The sequence below is a fragment of the Chiloscyllium punctatum genome, chromosome 33 (assembly GCF_047496795.1).
Source record: "Chiloscyllium punctatum isolate Juve2018m chromosome 33, sChiPun1.3, whole genome shotgun sequence".
NCBI classification, from domain to species: Eukaryota; Metazoa; Chordata; class Chondrichthyes; order Orectolobiformes; family Hemiscylliidae; genus Chiloscyllium; species Chiloscyllium punctatum.
The window spans coordinates 3,684,672-3,711,210 of record NC_092771.1 but is presented as its reverse complement, the minus strand read 5'-3'; the positions used below and the strand labels follow the sequence as shown (position 1 = coordinate 3,711,210).

Sequence of the window (26,539 nt, the reverse complement as noted above, 5' to 3'; positions counted from 1 at the left end):
TCCTTCATAATTCTTGTAGATTAAAATGTCTCACCCAGGCTCCACTCCTCCTTGTGTAAAAGCATTCCAAAGTTTTCCATTCTTCTGAGAGAAGAAATTCTTCCCCTTCCCCATCTTAACGGCAGATAGCTCAGTTTTAAACTATTCACTTATTGTCGACATTGAAGGGGATCTTCCTGCCAGCATCACTGCTGTCAAACACTGTCAAGAACCCTAAGTAATTGAGCCAGATTGCCTCTCATTTTTCTGAGCTCAAATTAGATTTTCAGGTACAATGATAATGTCCCTGCCTCTGAACCAGGAAGCCTAGGTTTAGGTCCCCACTGGTCCAGAGGTCTCTTATACTATGCCTGACCAAGTTCATTTAAAGTTTCTGTCAAAGGGGTATAAAAAAAGTGGTGTCTCATTTTCTCAGGTTGTGAATGGGCTTTGGCATGTTCACAACAATATCATAATGCCCACCCTGAGGAGCACCTGCAGCATTGCCCATGGGCTGAGATGATTAGGAAAACAGAACATTGGCATTTATTGCAAGGGGGAATGGAGCATAACAATAGGGTGGGTCTCACCATAGCTATATTTGATATTGGTGAAGCCAAACTGAAATGCTACCTATGATTTGGTCTTCTTACTTAATGAGAGACATACTTACATTGAAAAAATCTTCAGCATTTGGACAAAAGTCCTATTTGTCCACTTTATCTATCCATATTTAGCTGATAAACTCATCATTCTGGTCCCCCTATTATAGAAAGGATGTTGTTAAGCTTGAAAGGGTTAGGAAAAATTTGAAAGGATGTTGCTGAGATTGGAGGACTTGAGCTTAGGGGAGAGGCTGAATAGGCTGGGGCTTTTCCTCCTGGAGCATCAAAGGCTGAGGGCTGACCTTATACAGGTTTATAAAATTATGAGGGGCATGGATAGGATGAATAGCCAAGGTCTTTTCCCCAGGATAGGAGAATCCAAAACTAGAGGGTATGAGGGGAAAATCTTAAAAGGGACCTAAGGGGCAACCGATTCATGCAGAGAGTGATGCATGTGAGGAACAAGCTGGCAGAGGAAGTGGGAGAGGCTGGCACAATTACATCATTTAAACAACTTTTGGATGGATACTTGAATAGGGTGGTCTTAGAGGGACATGGACCAAATACTGGCAAATGGGATTCGATCAGTTTAGATAAGATCTGGTCGACGTGAACAAGTGGTACCAAAGGACTTGTTTCAGTGCTGTATAACTCCATAAATCACTAGTTTTCTGAATCAATTATCAATTTACATGTAAAGTCCGGTGGGGCATCGAGAGGAGAGTTGGTATGAACTAATCAAAATGGAGTTGGAGGACAAATAAGGGATTCTGCTCCTCTGTGGTGCGTTGTTCGCCCGTCACTACTTCTTTACCTATCAGTGGAATCAATCCTACAATTTGTTTGTAAAACCTCTCACAATATTACATTCTGGTATTAAGTAAGAATGTAAGAGAACAAAGACCGTGAGTAGGATTCCGTTGAGACATCTTACCATTGAGATTTTGAGTTCTGTATTTTGCATAATAAATGATTACCATTGATCAAATCACAAGACTTTCAATACTGCAGGCAATACATTTTTTGGGTGTATCAACGTTTGCTGGGAACGCGGGAAGGAGGAGGATATGGCTCTGGTTGTTGGGGGAAGGTAATGTGTGGGCACCGCCAGTACCGGAAGAGACTGTTGTTAGGACTCCGGGCGACGGAGTCGTGTTGAGAACGGGCAATTGTAACAGGGAAAGGAGAGAAAGACGGACAGCGGGCGAGTGTCTGAAGAAAAGGCCGAGACAAAGGTTGAAGGGGTGATGCTCCCCAGTAAGTACCGAGCTCGGCTGCTCGGCAACCCGGTAAGTACCACGCAGTAACCATGGAAACGGAGCGCGACGCTTAGCGGGTTCAGGACGAGCCCAGGTTTCAGGTCAGAGGGTCGGTGCCGAGGGAGTGCCGCACCGCCGGAGGGTCGGTGCCGAGGGAGTGCCGCACCGCCGGAGGGTCGGTGCCGAGGGAGTGCCGCACCGCCGGAGGGTCGGTGCCGAGGGAGTGCCGCACCGCCGGAGGGTCGGTGCCGAGGGAGTATTGTATTGAGAAATGTCGATTATCCGAATTTCGGATTATTAGAACAAGATCGCAAGGCCCCAGTGCTTGGATAAACTGTGTTATCCGCCATTCGATAAGGTTCGAATAATCAAAGTTCCTTTGTATATTGACAGATGGTAATCTTTGGCTGAAACTCCAAACCATGCAGTTACCTCATCAAAGTTGGAAGTAGCAGGGATTAATAAATTTGTGTGGGCAAAACTGGCAGATGGAGTTCAAGATGGAAAACACAGGTCATCTGCTTTGGATTTTGAGCTGTGTGAGAGAAATGAACCAAGAGAATTTTGCATATACTGTTGTCTGGTGGAAGTCTGGTACTCAGCCTCAAATTATCAGTGAATACTCACCAATAAGTATATTTGTCCAGCAAGGAAATTCCCTCTCACTGCTTAGGGATTCTATGGATCCTTGTATGCCTGAAAGACTTGATCCTAGAGCTACATTTCTATCCAATGTTTTGCAGGTGTTTCTAGAAGATGGATGTCATCCTTCGCTTGACACTATTGGCATTCCTTTTTTTGATTCCTTTTCCATACTAATTCTTGCTAGTGGATGTTCTTGAAGAATTGTGCCCCTTCCCATAAGAGTTTCCTCCAATTCGGTTTCCTTTTGAGCAAGAGTCTCCCATGTGTTGATAACATTGACTTCTTAGGAGAAGCATTGGAGGAGTCTTTGAAACACTTCCTTTATCCACCTCTCATTCGAATGCCTTCCTTGAACGGGCTGAAGAAGATTTGCTTTGGCAGTTAGAACTCTAGCATCAAGAGCATGTGCTGGCAGAATTGGATGATCATGGCCTTGATGGTGGTACTGTTAGCGACTTAAAGGACACATGTTAGTACACCTGTCTTCTCAGCTGATGCAGAGAATCCATTTCAAATTGTGTTGGCGGTACTTTTCAAGGGTTTTGAAGTGGGGTCTATATGTAGTCCAAGTTTCTGAGACACATAGAAGAGTTGGAAGAATGATTGTCTCGCACACAAGGTTCTTGGTGTCAACACAGAAGTCACAGTCATCAAAGACTTTAATCCTTGGGCTTCTGAAGCTGGGGATTCAACATCACATCCAAAGTCAGGCTTAAGTGAGTGGTAGCTTTCTAGGTAAAGGAAACATTCCACATTTGGCAGGATTTCTTTGTTGACTTTAATGGAGAGATGGACTGGAAGTTGACCTGGATGGGTTTGTAAAGATTTGTCATCTTGAGGCTGAGGCCAATTCTCCTATATGCTCCTATGAAGGCATTAAGCAAGGCTTCAAGATTCCATTCTGAGAGAGCAGAGATGACATTGTCATCCACATTCTGAAGTTTCACAAGTGAGGACAGTGTTGAATTTAACTGATTGAGATTGGCTACAGGATGAGCAGAAAGCTTCTCAATGTCCGTGCCACTGGGATGCTTGTTCTTAATAAGGTGTCTTAAGAATGGTGTCTATGAAGATGGAGGAAAAGATGGGGTGATAAGCTATCCCTGCTTGACCCTGTCATGACCCCAAAAGGATCCTGTCATATTTCAGTTGGTGGGGACTCTCACTGATATCTTTTCGTGGAGGAGAGGAAAGATGTTGATAAGTTTTGCTGGACAACCGGTCTGACTGAGTCAAAAGCCTTGGAGACCGTGTATTTCTCTAGGAGTTGCTGAACAGTGAAAATTATGTCTATCGTTCCACAATTTGGAAGCCATACTTGCTTTCAGGAAGAGTATTGTCAATGATCTGGGAAAAAGTACCGAGTGAGGATTTGGGCAGCAATATTCCAAAGATGGAGAGCAGGGAGATTCCTTGGTAGTTCCCACTTTGTCTCCTTCCTCGAAGACATTGGTGATGGTAGCATGTCTGAGATTGGCATAGATTTCTTCTTTTGTCCCACATTTCAGGAACAGTTGATGGAGATGGTGGGTAATTCCTGCTCCTCCAACTTTGAAAATCTCTGCTGGAATGCAGTCTACTCCTGCAGTTTTTCTGTTCTTCATGTATCTGATAGCAGCTTCAACTTCTGCTACACTAGGTGGAAGTCCAAGAAAATCTTTGATGGGGAAGTGAGGGATTTCTTCAAATGTATGCTCAGTGATGATTGTGTCATGGTATGCGAGTTCTTTTGAAGTATTGTCTCCATTGGAGGATGATGCTTTTTCTGTCTCTCCAAAAGGGTTCCATTCTTGTTCTGCACCAGTTTTGGGTCTGTATATTGCCTTGGTGGCACTGAAGAAGCACTGCATGTCGTGCTTGTCAGCAAGGAGTTCCTTAGTTTTCCCACTCCACCATTAGTTCTTGATTTCCCTAGTTCTTCTTTATTGCTACTCCATTGCTGTTTGATGAATTGTCCTTTGCCTCATGGTCATATTGCTTTTCCAGCCATGGAGAGCTTTCCGCTTCCTGTCAATAAGGTCTTGGATGAGTGGTCATTCTCACCAAACCAGTTTTGGTGTTTCCCAGTCTTGTACGTTTCCTTCACAGCATAATGGGATGCCTGTCTTCAGCTCTTCAGATTTACTCCACTCCATTAAAATACATGCTTTGGAGAGTTTGATGAAAGTTCACTAGTTTGCTTGGTTCTTGAAGCTGCTCAACGTTGAGCTTTTTTCTGGAACTGTTCAGCTCCTTCTGATGGTATTTGATGGACTTTGAGAAGTGGATGAGCCGGTGGTCTATCAATGTTGTTGCCTGCATCGGTTTTGTAATGAGGACATCATTTTGGTCTTGGTGTCAAATGATTATGAAATTGATCCTGTGCCGGTGCTTTGATACCTCCAAGAAGTCTTAAACTTGTCTTTTTCATGGAACAATGTGCTAGTGATGACTAGCTGCCATTCAGCACACTTGCTGACCAGGAGAATACTGTTGAAGTTGCAATTCTCATCTCCTTCCTTTCCAGTGGTTTCTTTCCAAAGTTGGACGTCCTTTACAAACTTGGTGCCAAACTCCCCAAGGATGATATTTTTATCTTCCTTAAGGGTATTGCTAAGTATAATATCCAGGGTGAAGTAGAAATCTGAAAATGCTGTTACACATTAGCCAGACTCATGGTCCTTGACACAAGGTAAATCTGGTCTCAGTAGCAAGGAAACCTCAATCACGGGGATTCTTCCTTCTGTTTCAGCCTTCATTTGCGATTGCAACCATTGTTATCACACAAATATCTTTTGCGTGGATTGCCATTGAGGACTTGTTTTGTATTGAGCTTTGTCTGGTTCCTTTCTTCTGACATTATAGATTGGGTGGGCGTTGCTAGGAGTGGAGAACACTTAATGGCATTGCTCTCTGGATCAGTGGAACACTTGAACCTCCCTACTGCAGGCGGTGGCAATCCACAGGTAGGTAACCCTCCAATAAGCTGGAGATAACAGCATATTGGTTGCTTATGGGATTGGTCAGGCTAGACAGTCCTGCAGATTTATTTTTAATGGTGATGGAAAATTAAACAACTAACTGGATGAAGACTCCACAAATGTCAATATCCAGTTCATTGGTGCATTTTCAACCATCCAAGACAACATCTTGGATGTTCAACATAGTTTGATCCTGTGCCACTGATGCTAGTCTTCAGCCTATTTGATTCACATCATGTACCCATAAATGACTTGAAGGCACTGCATGCAAGTAGGGTCTTCATTCAGCGAAGTGATGGAAGTTACCTTTGCTATCAAGTGGCATTGACACAACAATAACCTGCTCACTGACACTCAGTTTGGGTTTCATCAAGGCCAACAGCTTTGGACTTCATTACAGCTTTGGCCCAAGCAAGGACAACGTGTGGAATTCAAGGTGAGAGTGACTATCCTTGATATCAAGGCAGCATTTTATTCAGTGTTGCAACATTGAGCCCTTGTAAAATTGAAATTAGTGGGAATTGGGAAGGCTAACTGCTGGTTGGAATCATATTCAGCACAAGGAAGGTAGTAGTCATTGCAGACCACTGACCTCAGCAGGTGATTGGGAGGGCATCTCTGCAGGTGTTCCTCAGGGTAGTGTTTTAGGTTCAACCATCTTCAACAGTTTCATTTTGATGAACTTCCCTACATAATAAAATCAGAATTGAGAATAATCATGATGGTTGCAGAATGATCATCAAAATTCACAAATGAAACCTGGACAATACCAGGCTTGAGCTCGAAGCATTAGAATCCCTACTGTGCAGAAAGAGGCCATAGATTCTGCACTTACTCTGAAGAACATTCCTCCCAGATTCACCATGTTCTCTACCATATCTCTGTTCATTTATATGTATCAACCAACATCCTGTTACCATCTTCCATCTTGGGACATCATAAGACCATAAGACATAGGAGTGGAAGTAAGGCTATTCGGCCCATCAAGTCTGCTCCGCCATTTAATCATGGCTGGTTGGCATTTCAACTCCACTTACCCACACTCTCCCAGTAGCCCTTAATACCTTGCAAGATCAAGAATTTATCAATCTTTGCCTTGAAGACATTTAACATCCCGACCTCCACTGTGCTCTGTGGCAATGAATTCCACAGGCCCACCGCTCTCTGGCTGAAGAAATGTCTCCTCGTTTCCGCTCTAAATTGACCCCCTATAATTCTAATTCTATTTTGAAAGATCACAATCAACGTCTCCACTATTTCGTTAGCCATCTCCCTCAGAACTCTAGGATGTAGCCCATCAGGGCAAGGAGATTGATAACTTTTAGACTTTTTAGCTTTTCTAGCACTTTCTTTTGTAATGGCCACCATACTCAACTCTGTCCCTTGACTCTCATTAATTGTTGGGATATTATTCATGTCTTCCACTGAAGGTTGACACAAAGTACTTTCCTTATCTCCCAGCACCAGCCTTCCTGCATCAATTTGGAGCAGCCCAATGTCTACTTTTGCCTCTCGTTTGATTCTTATGTATTGAAAGAAACTTTTACTATAATTTCTAACATTACTGGCTAGCCAACATTCATACTTGATCCTCCTTATTTCTCTCTTTGTTATACTCTGTTTGTTTCTGTAGTCTTTCCAATCTTCTGATTTCCCAGTGCTCTTGGCCACTTTATAGGTTCTCTCTCCTTCTGTGATACACTTCCTGACTTTCTTTGTCAGCTATGGCTGTCGAAATACCCCCCACCCCAGATAATCATTCTTTTCTTTGGGATGAATCTCTATGCTGTGTCCTCAGCTCCTGCCATTGTAGCTCTACTGCCTTCACCGCTAGGCTGTGCCTCCAGTCGATTTTCATCAGTTCCTCTCTCATGCTCCTGTAAATACCTTTACTTAACTGTCACACCATTGCATCCAATTTTGCATTCTCTCTTTCAAACTGTAGACTGAACTCTATCACATTATGATTGCTGCCTCCTAAGTGTTACTTTACTTTAAGCCCTTTTATAATGTCTGGCTCATTACATAGCACTAAGTCCAGAATAGTCTGCTCCCTTGTGGGCTCTACCACAACCTGTTCCAAAAAGCATTCCATGAATTCCCTTTCTTTAGATCCACCTGCAACATAATTCACCCAGTACACCTGCATATTCAAGTCTCCCATAATCACCATGACCGTGCCTTTCTGACATGCCCTATTTCCTGGTACATCTTGTGTCCCTGGTCCTGACCACTGTTAGGAGGTCAGTGCATAACTTTTTTTGCCTTTGTGGTTCCTCAACTCCACCCACTTAGACTCTACATTCTCTGATCCTATGTCATTCAGTGCCATAGATTTAATTTCATTCTTAACTAACAATCCCACCCCCTCTGCCCACCTCCCTGTCTTTTCGATAAGTTGTAAATCTTTGGATATATAACTGTCAGTCTTGAACCCCCTGCAACTACATCTCTGTGATGCCTACCACATCATAATCATTCACAATGATTTGTGCTGTTAATTCATCTACTTTGTTACAAATACTATGAGCATTCGGGTAAAGTGCCTTAATGCTAACTTTCTTGACTTCATGATTTCCAACATCTCTCCTAATATGTCCTAAATTATCATTCCTTTTTTGCTTCGTTCCTAGTCTGTCTTGAACTTAAACCCTGCACACATGCAAACCTGCTGCTTATCTTTCTACTTGACTCCATACTCGCTGTCGCTTTCCCTTTCCTTCCTCCTGACTCAAGTTTAAAGTCCAAGTGACGAATATCCCATGAAATGGAATCCCTCTTTCCCACACCAATCTCTCAGCCTCATGTTTACTTCCCTAATTTTCTTATCCCTATGCCAATTAGCATGTCGCTCGGGCAGTAATCCAGAGATTATGACCCTCTATGCCCTGCACCCTGGCACCAGGCAGGCAACACACCATGTGGGGCTCCCAATCTGGCTCACAAAAGATACTATCTGTCCCCTTAATTATAGAATCCCCTATAACAACGACATGTCTTTTTGCTTCCGCCCCCCCCCCCCCCCCCCCCGTCTTGAATGGCCTTCTGCACCATGGTGCCGTGGTCAGCTGGCTCATCCTATCCACAGCCCTTTACCTCATACACGGAGCAGAAATCTCATACCTGTTGGAAAAAGTCAAGGGCTGAGGCTCCTCCACTCCTGAACTCAGAACCTCCTTACCTGCCTCACATGATGAACTGTCCCTTGAATGTATTTCATTTCTGGACTTGACATCATTTGTTGTGGTTGTAGAAGTTTTTTCATGAGTGGCCATCCTATTCATAGCTGGCACAGATGCAAAGCATTGCCTGAGATTTACTTATGTCTTTTCCTTCTGGCAGGCTCTCTTTCCTGCCATCTGGCCATTTTGTCCTCGGTTTGTTCTATGCCTTCCTGAATACTTGTCTCCAAGAACTTTGATTCCAGCTAGAATTTCCCTTCTGCTGACTCTGATCTTGGCAAGCATCAGGTCTTCCTTACAAAGCAGGTGAGGTCAATTAATTTCCCTCCAGTAGCAAGCTTGACGTAGAACATATTTTTTATGATGAAGCCATCATCCATCCTGTTCACATGACCCAACTAACAGAGTTACTACCAACTGAAGAGGACAAGAATGCTGGGAATTCCTGTATGCTGCTGTACTTTCATATTGGGTACTCTTTGGCTAGAAGATGCCCATTATTCATCCTGATAATGTAGATGATGTTTCCCCTGGCTGTGTGGTTCTAGAACTAGGGGACACTGTCTCAGAATAAGAAGTAGGCTAATGGGGATGTAAATAAGGAGAAGGGGCCTCTCCCTGATATAGAGGAGACCACATCAGGAGCAATCGATCAGGTTGGATGAAGTGCAGGTGAACCTCTGCCAGATTTGGAAGGATTAGGTAGTTGGATAGCTTGCTGATCTGCTGGGTTATCATGCAGATGATTTGGAAAAAAGAACACCAGCAAGGACTATTTTATAAACGGTGAGAAAATTCATAAAGCCAAAGTACAAAGGGATCTGGGAGTGTGAGTACAGGATTCTCTAAAGGTTGACTTACATGTTGAGTCCATGGTTAAGAAAGCAAATGTAATGTTGTCATTTATTTCAAGAGGGTTAGAATATAAAAGCAGTGAGGTGCTGCTAAGACTTTATAAAGCTCTGATTAGGCCCCATTTGGAAAACTGTGTCCAGTTTTGAGTCCCACACCTCAGGAAGAACAGACTGGCACTGGAGTAGGTACAGCGGAGATTCAACGAGGTAAAAATAATGACTGCAGATGCTGGAAACCAGATTCTGGATTAGTGGTGCTGGAAGAGCACAGCAGTTCAGGCAACATCCAAGTAGCTTCGAAATCGACGTTTCGGGCAAAAGCCCTTCATCAGGAATAAAGGCAGTGAGCCTGAAGCGTGGAGAGATAAGCTAGAGGAGGGTGGGGGTGGGGAGAAAGTAGCAGAGAGTACAATGGGTAAGTGGGGGAGGGGATGAAGGTGGTAGGTCAAGGAGGAGAGGGTGGAGTGGATAGGTGGAAAAGAAGATAGGCAGGTAGGACAAGTCCGGGCAAGTCAAGGGGACAGTTACTGAGCTGGAAGTTTAGAACTAGGGTGAGGTGGGGGAAGGGGAAATGAGGAAACTGTTGAAGTCAGCGCAGAGGAAATGACCTGGGAGTTGCAGTGGGAGAGGGATTCCCTGAGATTCTTGTAGAGAGAGGAGGAAAACTTCTTCAAGGCAGGCATCCTTGCAAGAGGATTCGCAGTAGGGTTAAAATCAACGAGGTAAAAACAATGACTGCAGATGCTTCACTTGGATGATCCCTGGAATGGTAGACCTAACAATATATAATGAATGGCTGAGGATCTTGGGATTGTATTTGTTAGAGCTCAGAAGGTTGAGGGGAGATCTAATAGAAACTTACAAGATAATACAAGGCTTAGAAAGGGTGGACGCTGTGAAATTGTTTCCGTCCGGCGGGGATACTAGGACTCGTGGGCACAGCCTTAGAATTAGAGGGGGTCAATTTAGAACGGAAATAAGGAGACCTGTCTTCAGCCAGAGAGTGGTGGGCCTGTGGAATTCACTGCCATGGAGCGCAGTGGAGGCCGTACGTTAAATGTCTTCAAGGCCGAGATTGATACATTCTCAATCTCACAAGGAATTAAGGGATGGGGGAAAGAGTGCAGGTTAGTGGCGTTGAAATGCCCTTCAGCCATGATTAAATGGCAGAGTGGACTTGAAGGCCACTCCTATTCCTTATGGCTTTACCATGCTGGTAACATCAGTGTGACTTCTGTGAAGTGCTGTTGTTTTGTCGACTTTGATTTTATATGGTCTAGTCTGTCGGGGGTGAGTGCCAATTCCGGGTCTTCTCTGTAGCAGTTTGTAAACTGAGTTTGTGTTTGTTGATGGACTTTTTGGTTGAAACCAGACTTTCAAGAACTTTCTGGCGTGTCTCTGGTTGATTTGTCCAAAATGGTTACTTTGTCATGGTTGAATTGATGGCCCTCTTGGTCTATGTGTCTGGACATGAGGGAGAGTGGATCATGTCGTTTAGTTGTCAATTGGTGTTCTTGAAGTTGGATGGCTAGTTTTCTTCCTGTTTGTCCGATGTAGTGCTTATTACAGTTATTGCAGTGGATTTTGTGTGCCATGTTGGTCCTTAGTCCTTAGCCCTTAGCCATGAGATCTTTAGTCCTGGTAATTAGTTGTAGTGTGGCTGTTGGTTGGTACACTATCACAATACCCAGTGGTTGTAACAGCCTACTAGTTAATTCGGATATGTTCTTCACACAGGGTAGGGTGGCCAGTGTGTTGGTAGGTACAGTGTCATCTTGGCATTGTTTGTTGAACAAGCATCGGTGGGCGAAGCTGGTGGAGTATCCATTGTTAGCAGAGACTTTGTGTAAGTGTTTTTCTTGATCCTTGTGCAGTTCTGGTGTGTTGCAGTGTGTCACGGCTCTTTTGAATAGTGTCCTGATACAGCTTCATTTCTGGCTGTTGGAGTGGCTGCTATTGTAGTTCATGATCTGGTCTGGGTGGGTTTCCTGTATACTTTTGGTTGTGAATCCTCTGTTCTACCTTGACATCTAGGGATGGGAGGAGGTTGTTGTTGGTTGTTGGTTGGTGTTGTCGTTGTTGTTGTTCTTCATCAACCCTGGTAAACCTGATGCTGGTGAGTATACTGTTAATGAGGTGGTAAATCTCCTCCAGTCTTGTATGTTTGACAACAATAATCAGGGAAAAACTGTGTTTTCAAGACTCTGCATGACTGCTTCTGCTATTAGTCCTGAGATGGAAGAGCCCATCGGTGTGCTGCTGTTGACTTGTTGAAATGAAGTCAAAGTGGGTGGTGAGGCATAAGTCTAGTAGCTTGAGCATGTTGTTTCTGCTGATGGTGTTGCTAGGAGTCATTGTCACTTGGCAATTGTTTTCTTGACTAGTGGTATGTCAGTGGAGGTGAAAATGGAGTGCCGTGACATCCAATGAAACTACAATTTCATCCTCATCAATTTTAGTGTTCGTGAGGCTGTTGAGGAATTCTTGGATCAAATGAATAGGGTGGGTTGATCACTGACAAGGTGTTTCAGTCTTCATTGCAATTCCTTGGCCAGTTTGTGCATTGGTGTGCCTGGTAGTGAGACTTTGGGTTTGAGTTTATGTACTAGCGGGGGGTGTTGCAGCCTTCTGGTTTCATCCTGAGGTAGTCAGTTTTGGTTATCTGTCCCATTTGTTTCAATTTGTTCAGCGGTGTATGTAATCATATTGGCTATTGGGTCAGTCTCCATCTGTTGGTAGGTGTAGATATTGTCCAGCAGTGTCTCAGCGTATTCCTGTCTGTTCATTATAATGGTCGTACTCCCTTTGTCGCCTGGCTTTTGTTCTCCTTGAGTCCTTTTAATGCTTTCCTTTCTGGTGCACGAAGGTGTTTCTCCAGGTTAGTGTGGGGTCTATGGTTTGTCGGATTGTCTGCTGTGTCTCCTCTGTAAGTTAGTTGGTGTTGCTTCAAGGGCAGCCAGGAAGTCAGTTCTGTCAGTGTCTTCATGGTTGTAATTGAGTCCGCATGTTAGGATAGCTTTCCCAGTGTCATTGAGTGTTCTTTTAGATAATGTCTTATCAATGTGTCTGGTTTGTCTTTTGTTGTTGTTTGTGTCAGTTTAGCCAATTTCTCAAGCAGTGTAAGTCTCTTCCTGGTTCTGGTTTTATGTTGGACAACAGTGATGGCTTTCTCCAGAGTCTTAGTCCATTGTTCATTGGTTGAGTTCAGGTACTGTGATTTTTGGTGCGCAACTTCCTGTGCATATTATTGAAAGTGGTTGTGAGCATCATTAATCATGACCCTTCTAGGGTAACCATTCTAGGACAAGTCAACCAAAGGTATGCCAGAGAGTTCTAGGAAGCCTGGTTTTCAACCAAAAAGGCTATCAACAAACACGTAGACAAAGTGTACAAACCACTACAGAGAAGACCCGGAAGTGACACTCACCTCAACAGACTGGACCACACAATAACCAAGCGGGACTGAATAACACAGAAGTCGCACTGATGATGTTACCAGCATGCTAATGAAACATCTGCATGATAATCCAGCAGCCCCACGAGCTAACCAGCTATGCCATCCAGAGAGCTGATGAGTGGAAGTGGGGTAGAGTGGTGGTGTCTGATTGTAGGTGGTGGAAATGTCAGAGGATGATGTGTTGGATTTGGAGGTTAGTAGGATCCTTACTGTCTCAGTTTCTGAGTATGTTCAAAATTGAGATTAATAGATTTCTATATGTTGAAAATATCAGAAAATGTGTGAATAGTGCAGGAAGGTAATGTTGAAGTAGAAATTCTGCAGCGATTTCATTGAATGGTGGAACAGGATCTCTGGGTTAAGAGGCCTCTCATGCTTCTATTTCAATATTCTTATATTCTTAGATACTTGCTACACACTGAGCTTTGTGCTTTCAGTTAGTTTGCTGTTGGACCATACTTGATTTATTTTTGTCAATGCTGCGACTATCATTTCAATCTGATGCCGATTTCAACATCAACAGTCTATAGCTGTTTATTGTTGATCCAAGATATACGAAGTTGTTGATTTCTGCATTGAGGATGCTGGTTGAACATGGAACCTGTACATCCTGCCTGTAACTTGGGTCTTTCTGAAGCTGATCATCTGATATACTTGTATGCCTTGGAAAACTGACCAGCAAGCTGTTGCATGTGAACTTCAGTCTGGGATGCCAATGTGATGTCCTCAATAAGCAGTAATTTTAGGACATTACACACTTTGGTTGTGATGCACAGCCATGTCAAGTTGAAAAGTTTGCTGTCAACTCTGGCACATATACTTTTGACAACTCAAATGAGTGTGTCTATATTAGAGGAATTGAGAAAAATATGCCAAACAGAGTACGTATCTGAATGCCGATTTCTCCAGCTTTCTCATTTCCCCTCCCCCCACCTTCTCTAAGTCCCAACCCTCAGACTCAGCACTGCCTTCTTGACCTGCAATCTTCTTCCCGACCTCTTCACCCCCACCCTGACCTCCTTCCACCTATCGTATTCCTAATGCCCCTCCCCCAAGTCCCTCCTCCCTACCTTTTATCTTAGCCTGCTTGGCACACCCTCCTCATTCCTGAAGAAGGGCTTATGCCCGAAACGTTGATCCTCCTGTTTCTTTGATGCTGCCTGACCTGCTGAACTTTTCCAACAACACCATTTTTAAGCTCTGATCTCCAGCATCTGCAGTCCTCACTTTCTCCAAACAGAGTACGTGTCAGGATGTAGCCTCTGAACCTGCTGCTGATTTTGACAGCATCTGAAGTTGATGTATTGTTCTGTGCATGTTTCTCATGCAGAAAATAAAATACCCAGGAATCCAGATAGACTGCCAATTGTTCAGAGCAAGACTGACAATTTTCCAGAGCTTTACTGCTCTTATAGTGAGAGTTCTTATATTGTTTTGATCCCTGCTGTTGGCAGTTATGGAAGCAGAGCAAAATCTGGCTCATTTCTTTTAGTAATTTTTTTATTCTACTGGTAAGTCACTAAGAATATTCACAAGAGGCTGTCAATGTACTTTTAACAAAAGACCATAAACAATTTTTACATAAAAAGAAAAAGCAAGGTAACTCTGTTATATCGTGCAAGAACTGTTTGAAATGGTTTGATGACAAATATTAAAAGTAAAGCCTGCATTATAATTTATCTACCAGTACTGCTCGCTTAAGATTTTTTGCTTCATGTACTTCTCAGTATATTCCTTTTTAATATGTATTCCCTTTTACAGTTTGACCTCCCTAAATGCATTCCCTGACACTTATCAGAGTTGAACTACATTTGCTAGTTTCCCACTCCACCAATCCATCTGTATTATTTTGGACCTTACAGCTAAACTCTCTTATCCACTACATGGCTAATGTTTATGTCATCTGCAAATTTCTCAGTTGTGCCTGTTAGAGTTGTAGAGATGTACAACACAAACAGACAGTTCAACTCGTCCATGCCGACCAGATATCCCAACCCAATCTAGTTCTACCTGCCAGCACCTGCCCATATCCCTCCAAACCCTTCCTATTCATATACCCATCTAGATGGCTTTTAAAAGTTGCAATTGTACCAACCTGCACCACTTCCTCTGGCAGTTCATTCCATACACATTTCACCCTCTGCGTGAAACAGTTGCCCCTGACGTCTCTTTTATATCTTTCCCCTCTCACCCTAAACCTATGTTGTTTAGTTCTGGACTCCTCCACCCCAGAGAAGAGACTTTGTCTATTTATCCTATCCATACCCCTCATGATTTTATAAACTTTGATAAAGTCACCCCTCAACCTCCAACGTTCCAGCGAAAACAGCCCCAGCCTATTCAACCTCCCTCTATAGCTCACATCCTCCAATCCTGGCAACATCCTTGTAAATCTTTTCTTAATCCTTTCAAGTTTCACAACATCTTTCCAATAGGAAGGAGACCAGAATTGCAAACAATATTCCAACAGTGGCCTAACAATGTCCTGTACAGCTGCAACATGACCTTCCAACTCCTGTACTTAATACTCTGACCAATAAAGGAAAGCATACCAAACGCCGCCTTCACTATCCTATCTACCTGTGACTCCACTTTCAAGGAGCTATGAACCTGCACTTCAAGGTCTTTGTTCAGCAACACTCCTTAGGACCTTACCATTAAGTGTAGAGGTCTTGCTAAGATTTGCTCCGAAAATGCAGCACCTTGCATTTATCTAAATTGATAAATTTTTAGGGTTAGGGTTAACTCTGGTTTCCAGCATCTGCAGTCCTCACTTTTGCTTAGTTGATTTAAAACCCATGTAGACAACATTCACTGCATTATCCTCATCAATCGTCCTTGTCAGACCCTCAAAGAATTCATCCAAATTTTTAAGGCATGGCCCTCTCTTAACAAAGGCGTGCTGACTATCCCTGATTCGCCTTTCCAAGTGAGAAGTTAGCCGGTTTGACAGGATTAATTCTAACAATTTATCCACCACTGAATGAAGACTATCGGGCGTATAATTGTTTGGCATTTTCTTAGTACCCTTTTTAAACAACAGAACCACTGCATTCCTCCAGTCCTCTGACACCTCACCTTTTATCTAGTGAAGATTGGAAAATAATCCTCAGACCATTTGTTATTTCCTGCCTGACCATCTGCCAAATCTTAAGAAATAATCCATCTAGCTGTGGCAACAAACACTTTCAAGGATTTCAATTCCTCCAACACTTCCTGTATGGTTATGATCATTTTGTCCAATATTTCACACTATGTTTTTTGGATTACTGTGTCCACATTGTCCCTTTCCTTTGTGAATATGAAGTTGAAAAATTCTTTTAAAATTCTTCCTATATCCTCTGCATATTACCCAAGTACCCTTCTTCATCTTTGATAGGTCCCACTGTTTCCTTTACTGTCCTTTTGCTTTTTATGTATTGGTAGTAAATCTTTGGGTTTTCCTTTATGTTGCTTGCAATTTTTTTCCTACCCTCTCTTTGATGCACTTTTTAAAAAACTTGATCCATGTACTTTCTATACACCTCTAGGCTAGCTGCAGTTTTGAGTTTTTTTGTGACTATCATAAGCTTTCTTTTGCTGTTCAATCTTCCCCTATTTTTTACCCTCGTTCTAGATTCTTCATCAGAGGAAGCATCCTATTTGCATCTACCTAGTCAAGATTTCTCAGGATTTTATGTTTCAGTCAAATAAACTCTTACTCCACTGAGCTCCAGTGGGTACCAGCCAAGCCTGTCCAAACCTTCTTCACAAGCCAACCTTTTCTGAATTTCCACTGATGCGTTTATGTCCTTCCATAAATGAAATCAAAATCATCTACAATACTCCTGATATGGTCTCACATATAACTGTGAAACATAACCTTTTGCATTAATTTCCTCTTGCAATAAACAATATTATTTTATTAGCTTTCCTAATTACTGTGCAGATATAATATCGTTGTGATTCACGCACGAGGATATCCCTTTGAAACTCAGAGCTCTGAAATTTTTCGCCATTTAGATTATATGCTTTCTTTCTGCCAAAAGGGACACATTCACATTTTCAAATTTAGAATGGCACTGGGAACTTCTTCATTGATGTTCTCCATAATTTAGAAACTGAGGAAGGGCACACAGTTTTCTGTCTACTTGACACAAAACAACCAATGTTCTAAAAACAAATGTTTTAATCTTTTACCATGTTGCTATCCATGGGACTTTGTGTGCAGACTCATTGCAATGTTTCCGAAATTACAATGACCGCAAGAGAATAAGATAATGTGAATATATACATGCAAGTTTTTCCCATTATGTGAAATTATTGAAAGCAGTTTTTTTTTAAACCAGTTGACCATTGGCAAAGTGACAATGTTTGATTCACTGTTTGTATTTGCTGCTCCTTTTGGATCCCAGTCTTGACTTTTTGGACACTTTCTCATTCCTAATTTTATTTGGAAGGGTGCTCAAGGATCCATTGGGGCCTTGGAGGGAGGTGTGGGCACAAGGTTTGCATTTCTTGCGGTTGCAGGGGAAGGTGCCAGGAGTGGAGGTTGGGTTGGTGGGGGGTGTGGACCTGACAAGGGAGTCGCGGAGGGAGTGGTGTCTCCTGAATGCTGATAGGGATGGAGAGGGAAATATAATCCTGGTGGGTGGGGTCTGTCTGGAGGTGGCAGAAATGACGGAGGATGATACAATGTATCCGAAGGTTGGTGGGGTGGAAGGTGAGGACCAGTGGAGTTCTGTCCTGGTGGCGATTGGAGGGGTGGGGTTAGAGGGCGGAGTTGTGGGAAGTGGAGAAGATGTGGTGGGGAGCATCGACCATGTCAGAGGGGAAATTGCGGTCTTTGAAGAAGGAGGCCATTTAAGTTGTTCGGTAGTGGAATTGGTCCTCTTGGGAGCAGATGCGGTGAAGGAATTGGGAATATGGGATGGTGTTTTTACAGGGGGCAGGGTGGGAGGAGGTGTAATCTAGGTACCTGCAGGAGTCGGTCGGTTTATAGTAAATGTCTGTGTTGATTCGGTCGCCTGAGATAGAAATGGAGGTGTCTAGGAAGGGGAGGGAGGAGTCTGAGGCGGTCCAGGTGAATTAGAGGTCGGGGTGGAAGGTGTTAGTAAAGTGGATGAACTGTTCAACCTCCTCGTGGGAGCATGAATTAGTGTCAATACAGTCATCGATGTAGCAGAGGAAAAGGTGGGGGGTGGTGCCAGTGTAGCTGCGGAAGATGGACTGTTCCACATATTCGACGAAGAGGCAGGCATAGCTGGGGCCCATGCGGGTGCCCTTGGCTACTCCTTTGGTTTGGAGGAAGTGGGAGAATTAGAAAGAGAAGTTGTTCAGAGTGAGGACCTGTTCAGAGTGAGGACCAGTTCAGTCAGTCGAAGGAGGTTGTCACTGGAAGGGTACTGGTTGGTACGGCGGGAAAGGAAGAAGCGGAGGGCTTTGAGTCCTTCGTGATGGGGAGGGAAGTGTATAGGGACTGGATGTCCATTGTGAAGATAAGGCGTTGGGGGCCAGGGAAGCAAAAATCATGAAAACTGCAAGTGCAAAACTTGCGCCCACACCACCCCCCTCACCTCCCTCCAAGGTCCCAGTAGATCCTTCTATATCCGTTGCAAATTCACCTGCACCTCCACACACATCATTTACTGTATCCGCTGCACCCGATGTGGTCTTCTCTACATTGGGGAGACAGGCCCCCTACTTGCGGAACGTTTCAGGGAACACCTCTGGGACACCCGCACCAACCAACCCAACCGCCCCGTAGGTGAACACTTTAGCTCCCCCTCCCACTCTGCCAATGACATGCAGGTCCTTGGCCTCCTCCATCGCCAGACCATGGCCACAGACGCCTGAAGGAAGAGCACCTCATCTTCTGCCTAGGAACCCTCCAACAACACGGGATGAATGTAGATTTCTCCAGCTTCCTCATTTCCCCTCCCCCCACCTTATCTCAGTCCCAACCCTCAGATTCAGCACCGCCCTCTTGACCTGCAATCTTTGTCCCAACCTCTCCGCCCTCACCTCCTTCCACCTATCGTATTCCCAGCACCCCTCCCCCAACTTCCCTCCTTTTATCTCAGCCTGCTTGGCACACCAGCCTTATTTCTGAAGGGCTTATGCCCGAAACGTCAATTCTCCTACTCCTTGGATGCTGCCTGGCCTGCTGTATCTTTCCAGCACCACATTTTTCAACTCTGGTACTCCAGCGTCAGCAGTCCTCACTTTCTCCTACAAGAAAAATTGATACTTAGGTAAATTATTGAGGGTACTAGCTTCTGTAAAGACAGTGTTTATTAGGAGCTTTGGGGAAACAAAAAGGAGATGCAAAGCATTCAGTTTTTAAAAATGTTTTAGTAGTGTGGCAATGTGATCTTGTATATATGTTACAACAGTACCACAAGGATTCTCTTTGATGAGCCTTGGCAAAATTTTGTTTAATTTGCCAGTACTTGCGCATTAAAGTGTAACTGTTCACCGTATTTACGATGATAATTAAACTCTGGTTACATTGCCCTTCATAATTACATTACTGTAATGTCATTGTTTTGCTTGCAGATAAATACTTGCAGTCTTCAGTTAACCGTGCAAGCTTCAACAGTCGGGGACAGATTATCCCAGAAGCAGCAGGTAAATAGATGTTTGTCAATGGGTGACTGATGGGTTACAGGAATTATGTTAAAGAACCTTGAGCTTTTTGATATTGTTAATTCACCCATATAATTGGATCAATATCTGTTTAAATATATATTCCTTTTGTTTGGGTGACCTGGATTTCAATTGCACTTAGACAGGTTGTTGTGATTTCCGCACTGACGATTGAAAAATTCCAAAGTTATACCAGCTTGCACGGTGTCCGGACGAAAAGTAGCATGCTAGCTCGACAGATCTGAATGAGCGCAGGTCAAAATTTTGCAATCCTGCCATTTCTGGGGTGGGGGGCGGTGCAGGGGAGGTGCCGGTGCAAAGAAAGAACACGTGGACTGAGCAGGCAAGAGAATTGCACCTTTGGAGAGCTGGCACAGACACACTGGACTGAACAGTTTCCTTCTGCACTGTAGCAATTCTGCAATTCAAGTGCCTATCCTTTAGAAATCACTGGTATTTTCCGTTTCCAACACCCTTAAAGACAGAGTTCCAGGTCATGGCCATCTTTGATTAGAAGTGTGAAAGGATGATCTTGCTGATCCTTCTCCTGAAATTCCTCACATCATGAGCATTAGCCTTCAATGAATTCAGTTCAATCCATGTTATATCAATGCTTGATTATATTGGATACAACAAAATCTGCAGTTCTTATCAGCATTCCTTCTGTCATATCAAAGCGCTGCATTGCAGACCCAGCTGTACCTCTACTTAGAGCAAAACAAACAGCAGCAGGAGTAGATAAGAGGGTAAGACAATCCGAACAAGAAGCCTGAGGCTGGGATTTAGATGCCGTGGAAAGATGACCAAAAAATAAATTGTGAAAATGTGTGAAAATAAATTGACCATAAATAGAAACACACAATCTCCAGATTGTGAGATCATCTACCAGAATGGATAGAGGATGGGAGTAAAAACTTAAACACATGTCTTCGAGACTGAGAAAGGAGAAATTATATTGGGAGATAAAATACTTGTTCAACATCTTTGCCACTTGTTTATGTTCATCTTCATAGTAGAAGAAACAAAAAGCATACCTAGAATAACGGGAATCTAACAGCTGATGAGAGTGATCAAGGTTGAAAGATTAAGTCAGCAAAACTGGGGCTAGAGATTGCAAAGGAGATTGAGGGAAGGCTTTATAGGGGCTTAAACAAGAATGAATAGTTTTGGTAAAATTGAGAAAAGTTGTTCTCATTTACTGATTGTGCAAGAACTAGGGGACACGTATTTCTCAAGGTTCAAAAACTTAAATCTAAGGGGCTTGATGAAAAATCTTCTTATGTAATGAATGGCAATCACCAGTAACTGACTGACTATCTCTACTTCCACAACTTATGTAGGCAATGATAGGATTAGGATTTGATGGGTTGAATGATCCCCTTCAATACCATAACATTGCTGTGATGTAATTTCTACTATCCTGCCAGTCTTATTAACTGAATTCTTAACCACCTTCAACAATTTTTGCCAATTACTCCCATATCCCTTTGCATTTGTAGTCCCTTTAGAATGGTCTCCTTTATTTTATGTTGGCCCTTTCATTCTCCTTCCCAAAATGCATCTTTTCAGAGTTCGGTGATAAATTTATTTTCAACATTGAACTTAATAGTGCAGTACAGGCCTTTTGGCCCTTGCTGTTGCGTCAACCTGTGGAACCAATCCTACCCTATTCCATTTTCATCCATATGTTTATCCAATGACCATTTAAATGCCCTTAAAGTTGGCAACTCTACTATTGTTTCAGGCATGGTGTTCCACACTCCTACTACTGAGTAAAGAAACTACCTCTAACATCTGTCCTATATCTACCACCCCTCAATTTAAAGCAATGCTCTCTCATGCTAGCCACGACCATCCAAGGAAAAAGGCTCTCAATGCCCTCCCTATCTAGCCCTCTGATTTGATGGTCTTGTATGTCTGCATTAAGTCACCTCTCAACCTTTTTCACTCTAACAAAAACAGCCTGAAGTCCCTCAGCCTTTCCTCATAAGATCTTCTGTCCATACCAGGAAACATCCTTGTAAATCTCCTCTGAACCCTTTCCAGAGTTTCCAAATCCTTCCTATAATGCAGTGACCAGAACTGTATGCAATATTCCAAGTGTGGCTGCACAAGGTTTTGTACAGCTGCAGCATGACCTCGTGGCTCTGAAACTCAATCCCTCTACCAATGAAAGCTAACACACCATATGCCTTCTTAACAACCCTATCAACTTGGGTGGCAACTTTCAGGCATCTATGTGCATGCACACAGATCTCTCTGCTCATCCACACTACCAAGAATCTTACTATTAGCCCAGTACTCTTTATCCTTGCACCTTCCAAAGTGAATCACCTCACACTTTTCCACATTAATCTCCATTTGCGACCTCTCAGCCCAGCTCTGCAACTTACCTATGTCCCTCTGTAACCTTCAACATCCTTCAGTACTATCCACAACTCCACTTAGCGTCATCTGCAAATTTACTAATCCATCCTTCTATGTACTCCTCTAGGTCATTTATAAAAATGACAAACAGCAGTGGCACCAAAACAGATGCTTGCGGTACAACACTAGTAACTGAACTCCAGGATGAACATTTCCCATCAACCACCACCTTCTGTCATCTTTCAGCTAGCCAATTTCTGATCCAAACTGCTAAGTCACCCTCAATCCCATACCTCCGTATTTTGTACAATAGCCTACCACGGGGAATCTTATCAGACGCCTTACTGAAATCCATATGTACCATATCAACCGCTTTACCCTCATCCACCTGTTTGGCCACCATCTCAAAAGAACTCAATAAAGGTTGTGAGGCACGACCTACCCTTCACAAGACTGTGTTGACTATCCCCAATCAATATATTCCTTTATAGATGATTATAAATCCTCTCTCTAACCTTTTCCAACACTTTACCCACAGCAGAAGTCAGTCTCACTGGTCTATAATTACTATGGTTGTCTCTACTTCCCTTCTTGAACAAGGGGACAACATTGCTATCCTCCAGTCTTCTGGTACTATTCCTGTAGACAATGATGACAAAGATCAAAGCCAAAGGATCTGCAATCTCCTCCTTGGCTTCCCAGAGAATCCTCGGATAAATCCCATCCGGGGAGGAGAAAGTGAGGACTGCAGATGCTAGAGATCAGAGCTGAAAATGTGTTGCTGGAAAAGCGTAGGTCAGGCAGCATCCAAGGAGCAGGACAATTGCCCGAAACGTCGATTCTCCTCCTCCTTGGATGCTGCCTGACCTGTTGCGCTTTTCCAACAACACATTTTCAGCTCTAAATCCCATGCGGCCCAGGGGACTTAGCAATTCTGGGAAGTGTGAAAATAGTTAACTCCTCCTCCTTGTGAGGTGTCTTCCCATTTTGCCATCATGTTTCCTCTTTACATCTATGCTTTCCTCACATTTCACAACAATTCCAGGTTTTGTCAGCCGCAGAATTTGACATTGTGGCCAGTGCAGGTAGGTTTAGGTCATTAATCTCGGCTAAGTTAAGCAGTTGGCCAAGTCCAGTTCCTGAGGAATCCTATTAAATACTTCAGTCTCAGGTTCATTCATTTAGCAAAACTAATATCCAGGCTGCCACTACTCCTCAAATTCCATATGAACTTCAGCCCAGAGTATTGAAGGAAGTAACAGTGGAGATGGTGGACGCATTGATGTTTATCTTTCATAATTCTACAGATTCTGGAAAGGTTCTTGCTGACTGGAAGTTGGCAACCAAAACCTCACTATTTAAGAAAGGAGGAAGGGGAGTGGGGGCATTCGGACTTATTAATTTGATGTCAGTATTAGTGTAAGTGACAATCTGTTATAAAGGATGATGTGATAACAGAACATTTAGTAAAAAAAATGGCAAAATTAGGCAGTATCAATATTGATGTATGAAAGGGAAATCACATTTGACAAACTTGGAGTTTTTTTTGAGGATGTTGTTTGTAGCATAGAATCAATGGATTTGGTGTATTTGAATTTCTAGAAGTTTTTTGGGGAGATTAGTAAATGAAATTAAGAGTGCCTGAGATTGCAGGGGAATATGCTTGTATTGAGGATTGATTAACAGACAGAAAGCAAAGAGCAGGAATACAGGTCATTCTTCATGGAGACTTATTATTGAGGCATTGCAAGGATCAGTGCTAGGTCCATATCTGTTCACAATCATTTACATAAATTTGGATGGGGGGGCATATTTATTTTACTTGCTATTTTCATTCAAATAAAAAGATTTTTAATAAATTTACAACAATAAACCAACAAAAAACACTGCTCGCTCTCTAATATAAAAAACAAGAAACACTAATGTAAACACAACTATACTCATGTGCAAGACAAACAAATCAAAGGAAATAGATAAATAAAAAGAAGCTCAGCACAATGAAACATTAGCTCCCGCCCAAGAGCATTGAGTATTACACAAGAACTTATTCGACATTCTTCCTTCAAGAGCATCAAGTTTACTGAATCAGATCGTAATGGCTATACAAAAGCCCTAGTTAAGTTGACAGCTCCTCTAGCTTATCTCTCCATGCTGCAGGCTCACTGCCTTTATTCCTGATGAAGGGCTTTTGCCCGAAACATTGATTTCGCTGCTCGTTGGATGCTGCCTGAACTGCTGTGTTCTTCCAGCACCACTAATCCAGATAAATATATGTCCAGATAGTCCAAAAAGGGCTGCCATATCTTTTAAAAATCTTCAGTTTCATGGTGTACCATATTTGTAAGAAAGTCCAAAAGGAATATATTCCATGATTAGTCTACACCAACCCAGCAAACCCTGGGGGTTTTCAGAGACCCAACACATCAAAATAGTTTTCCTCAAGAAAAAGTGAGAATATTAAAAAAGTTTTTTTTCCCCCGTGAGCGTCTACAGGTAAATTGGGTAGGCCAAGGAGCAGAGAGTTGGGTCCCTCTTAACTTCATTCCCCAAGGTCCTCTCTATTTCTCCTGCCACAGAACTCCAGTATGTACAGAGCCTGCAGCAACACCACAGATAATGAGTGAGAGTACTGATACTTATTTTATACTTAGGACATTAATGAAGATGCCCCCACCTTAAATTTTGAGAGATGGTTTGGGGCCAAATGGGCCTGTTGCAGAATCTTTAGCTGCATTGCCCTATTACAGGTCGAAATCTTTCTTGCATTTTTACAGATGTCCTCCCATGTCTCCATAGAGATCTCAATCCCTAGCTCTCTCACCCAGCCCCACAAAACCGCTCAATGTCTTCTGAAAGATTGCACCCGAACATATGATAAAGCGTACTAATCGGGAGAGTACTTTGAGCATGAAACATCCTCTTCTCCATGACAGATCTGTAGGACTGGGTCAAAAACATGGTCCCTTTTCGAATAAAATCCCTGACCTGAAAAAAACACTGAAAAAGCTTTCTTTATTTTTCCACAAGTTTACAAAAGAAAAAACTTAAAAAAAAGACCCAAGTATAAACATTGATATTCAGTTAAATCTTAAATGATAACCAAAATCTAACAAACAAGAAAACAGAAATACCAAGAGAAAAAAAGACAAAACTCAACTAACTACTCATCTAACTTACAACTAACTAGAGTGTATCATTAACATTCTGACATTGTTCAAGAGGAAAAAAAAATCCAACGGATAACACATAAATTGAGCAGTGATATACATGCTCGGAACGTGCTAACATCAGATCACAACAAAACCTGTATTTATCCAAAACAGCCCGAGCATATAGAGCATATAAAATTCACAAAAATAAAAGCTCCTTTAGTACATTCAGATCAATATAATAAAAAAAAGTTTCTAAAAAGTATAAAACGTATTTAAATGGAGATCTTCCCCCTTATTCCCAGGGGGCATCACTTCCTTTCCAAAAAAAACCCATCATAACCTCTCCCAACCAGTGATCCACCCTTGACCCAGGCACCCCACGTTAGGATAAAGAAAATTCAAGTATACTACTGAACTAGAACTAACAGTGAGTACCCTATCCCCTATTTCTCCCCCCCCCCCAACACCTGGATATATCTGGTAATGTTAATACCATATATGAACATATATGACTAATAATTAAATATATTAATACAATATAACAGGGGAAAACAACCCCGCTCCCAAGGACAAAGATAAAATAAGATAAGGTAGTCACCCCCCCCCCCCATCTATATTAACTAGACCCCCCTGGCCTACACACACACAAAAGGGGGAAAGGAAATCGCCAAGTAAAGGATGAATAAATAAGTCTTTCTTCCCACCCCCCAGAGATAATATTAAACAGTAAGATAATGAAAGGAAAACAAAAAAGGGGGTGTAGACCGAAGTGGGGCTAGGGCAAAAGAACAATTAACTCTTACAGTTTGTCTAAGAGTCCAAAAGTTCCTTGGTCTTCTCCGGTGATCTGAACTTAAACAGGACCCTTCATGGCTAAAGCGTAGTGTAGCTGGGTAGTGCAAAGAGTATTGAATGTGTAAATCCCTTAAACACTTCTTTGCTTCATCAAAACACCTTCCTCTTCGAACCAAAGCTGGGGAAAAGTCCTGAAATAACAATCTTGGATCCTTTGAGTGTCATGGCTTGTGGATCTTTCCCAAGATTTCTGGAGACTTCCAAAAGCCTCTGCCTCACCTTATAGCTCTGCAACCGGAACAGGACCGGGCGGGGGCGCTGGTTCGAGCTGGGCCCACGTATTGTGACCCGGTAGGCCCATTCTACCCCTACCTGGCCTGAGCCAGCCTTCAGATTCAATAACCTCGATTCTCAAGGTCGTCAGTGTGGTTCTCTAAAGGTCTAGACTTGCTGCTCGAGAGTCCGGACCCGATCCACGGCTGATTCTGCGATGGCCTCAGAGGTCGCGGCCTTTAGCTCCGCCCCGGCATACAATTTCTTCAATGTCCCAGCCGTGCTTTTGTAGCGCGGCCGAGAATGAATTCCACTGATTTTCGGACTCTATGAAAGCATCGATCTTCGTGTCGAGTTTGGAAATTATTTCCGCGAGGCTCGCCA

At 42.9% G+C, this 26,539-nt stretch overlaps 1 protein-coding gene across 4 annotated transcripts in view; it reads left to right on the top strand.

The window, feature by feature from the left end:
- The first annotated feature begins 1,643 nt into the window (after positions 1 to 1,643).
- Positions 1,644 to 26,539, top strand: part of LOC140458343 (leucine-rich repeat-containing protein 49) — a 275,785-nt gene continuing 250,889 nt past the window's right edge. For 2 of the 4 annotated variants that reach the window (XM_072552726.1, XM_072552728.1), the window contains exon 1: positions 19,479 to 19,550. Coding sequence is in view for 2 of the 4 variants with exons in the window: in XM_072552724.1 (XP_072408825.1) it covers positions 5,368 to 5,433; positions 19,479 to 19,550 (138 nt within the window). In the remaining 2 variants the exon portion in view is untranslated. Of the gene's footprint in view, positions 1,874 to 5,332; positions 5,434 to 19,478; positions 19,551 to 26,539 lie in introns of those variants that run through there. The other 2 variants (XM_072552724.1, XM_072552725.1) reach the window with 2 other exon arrangements.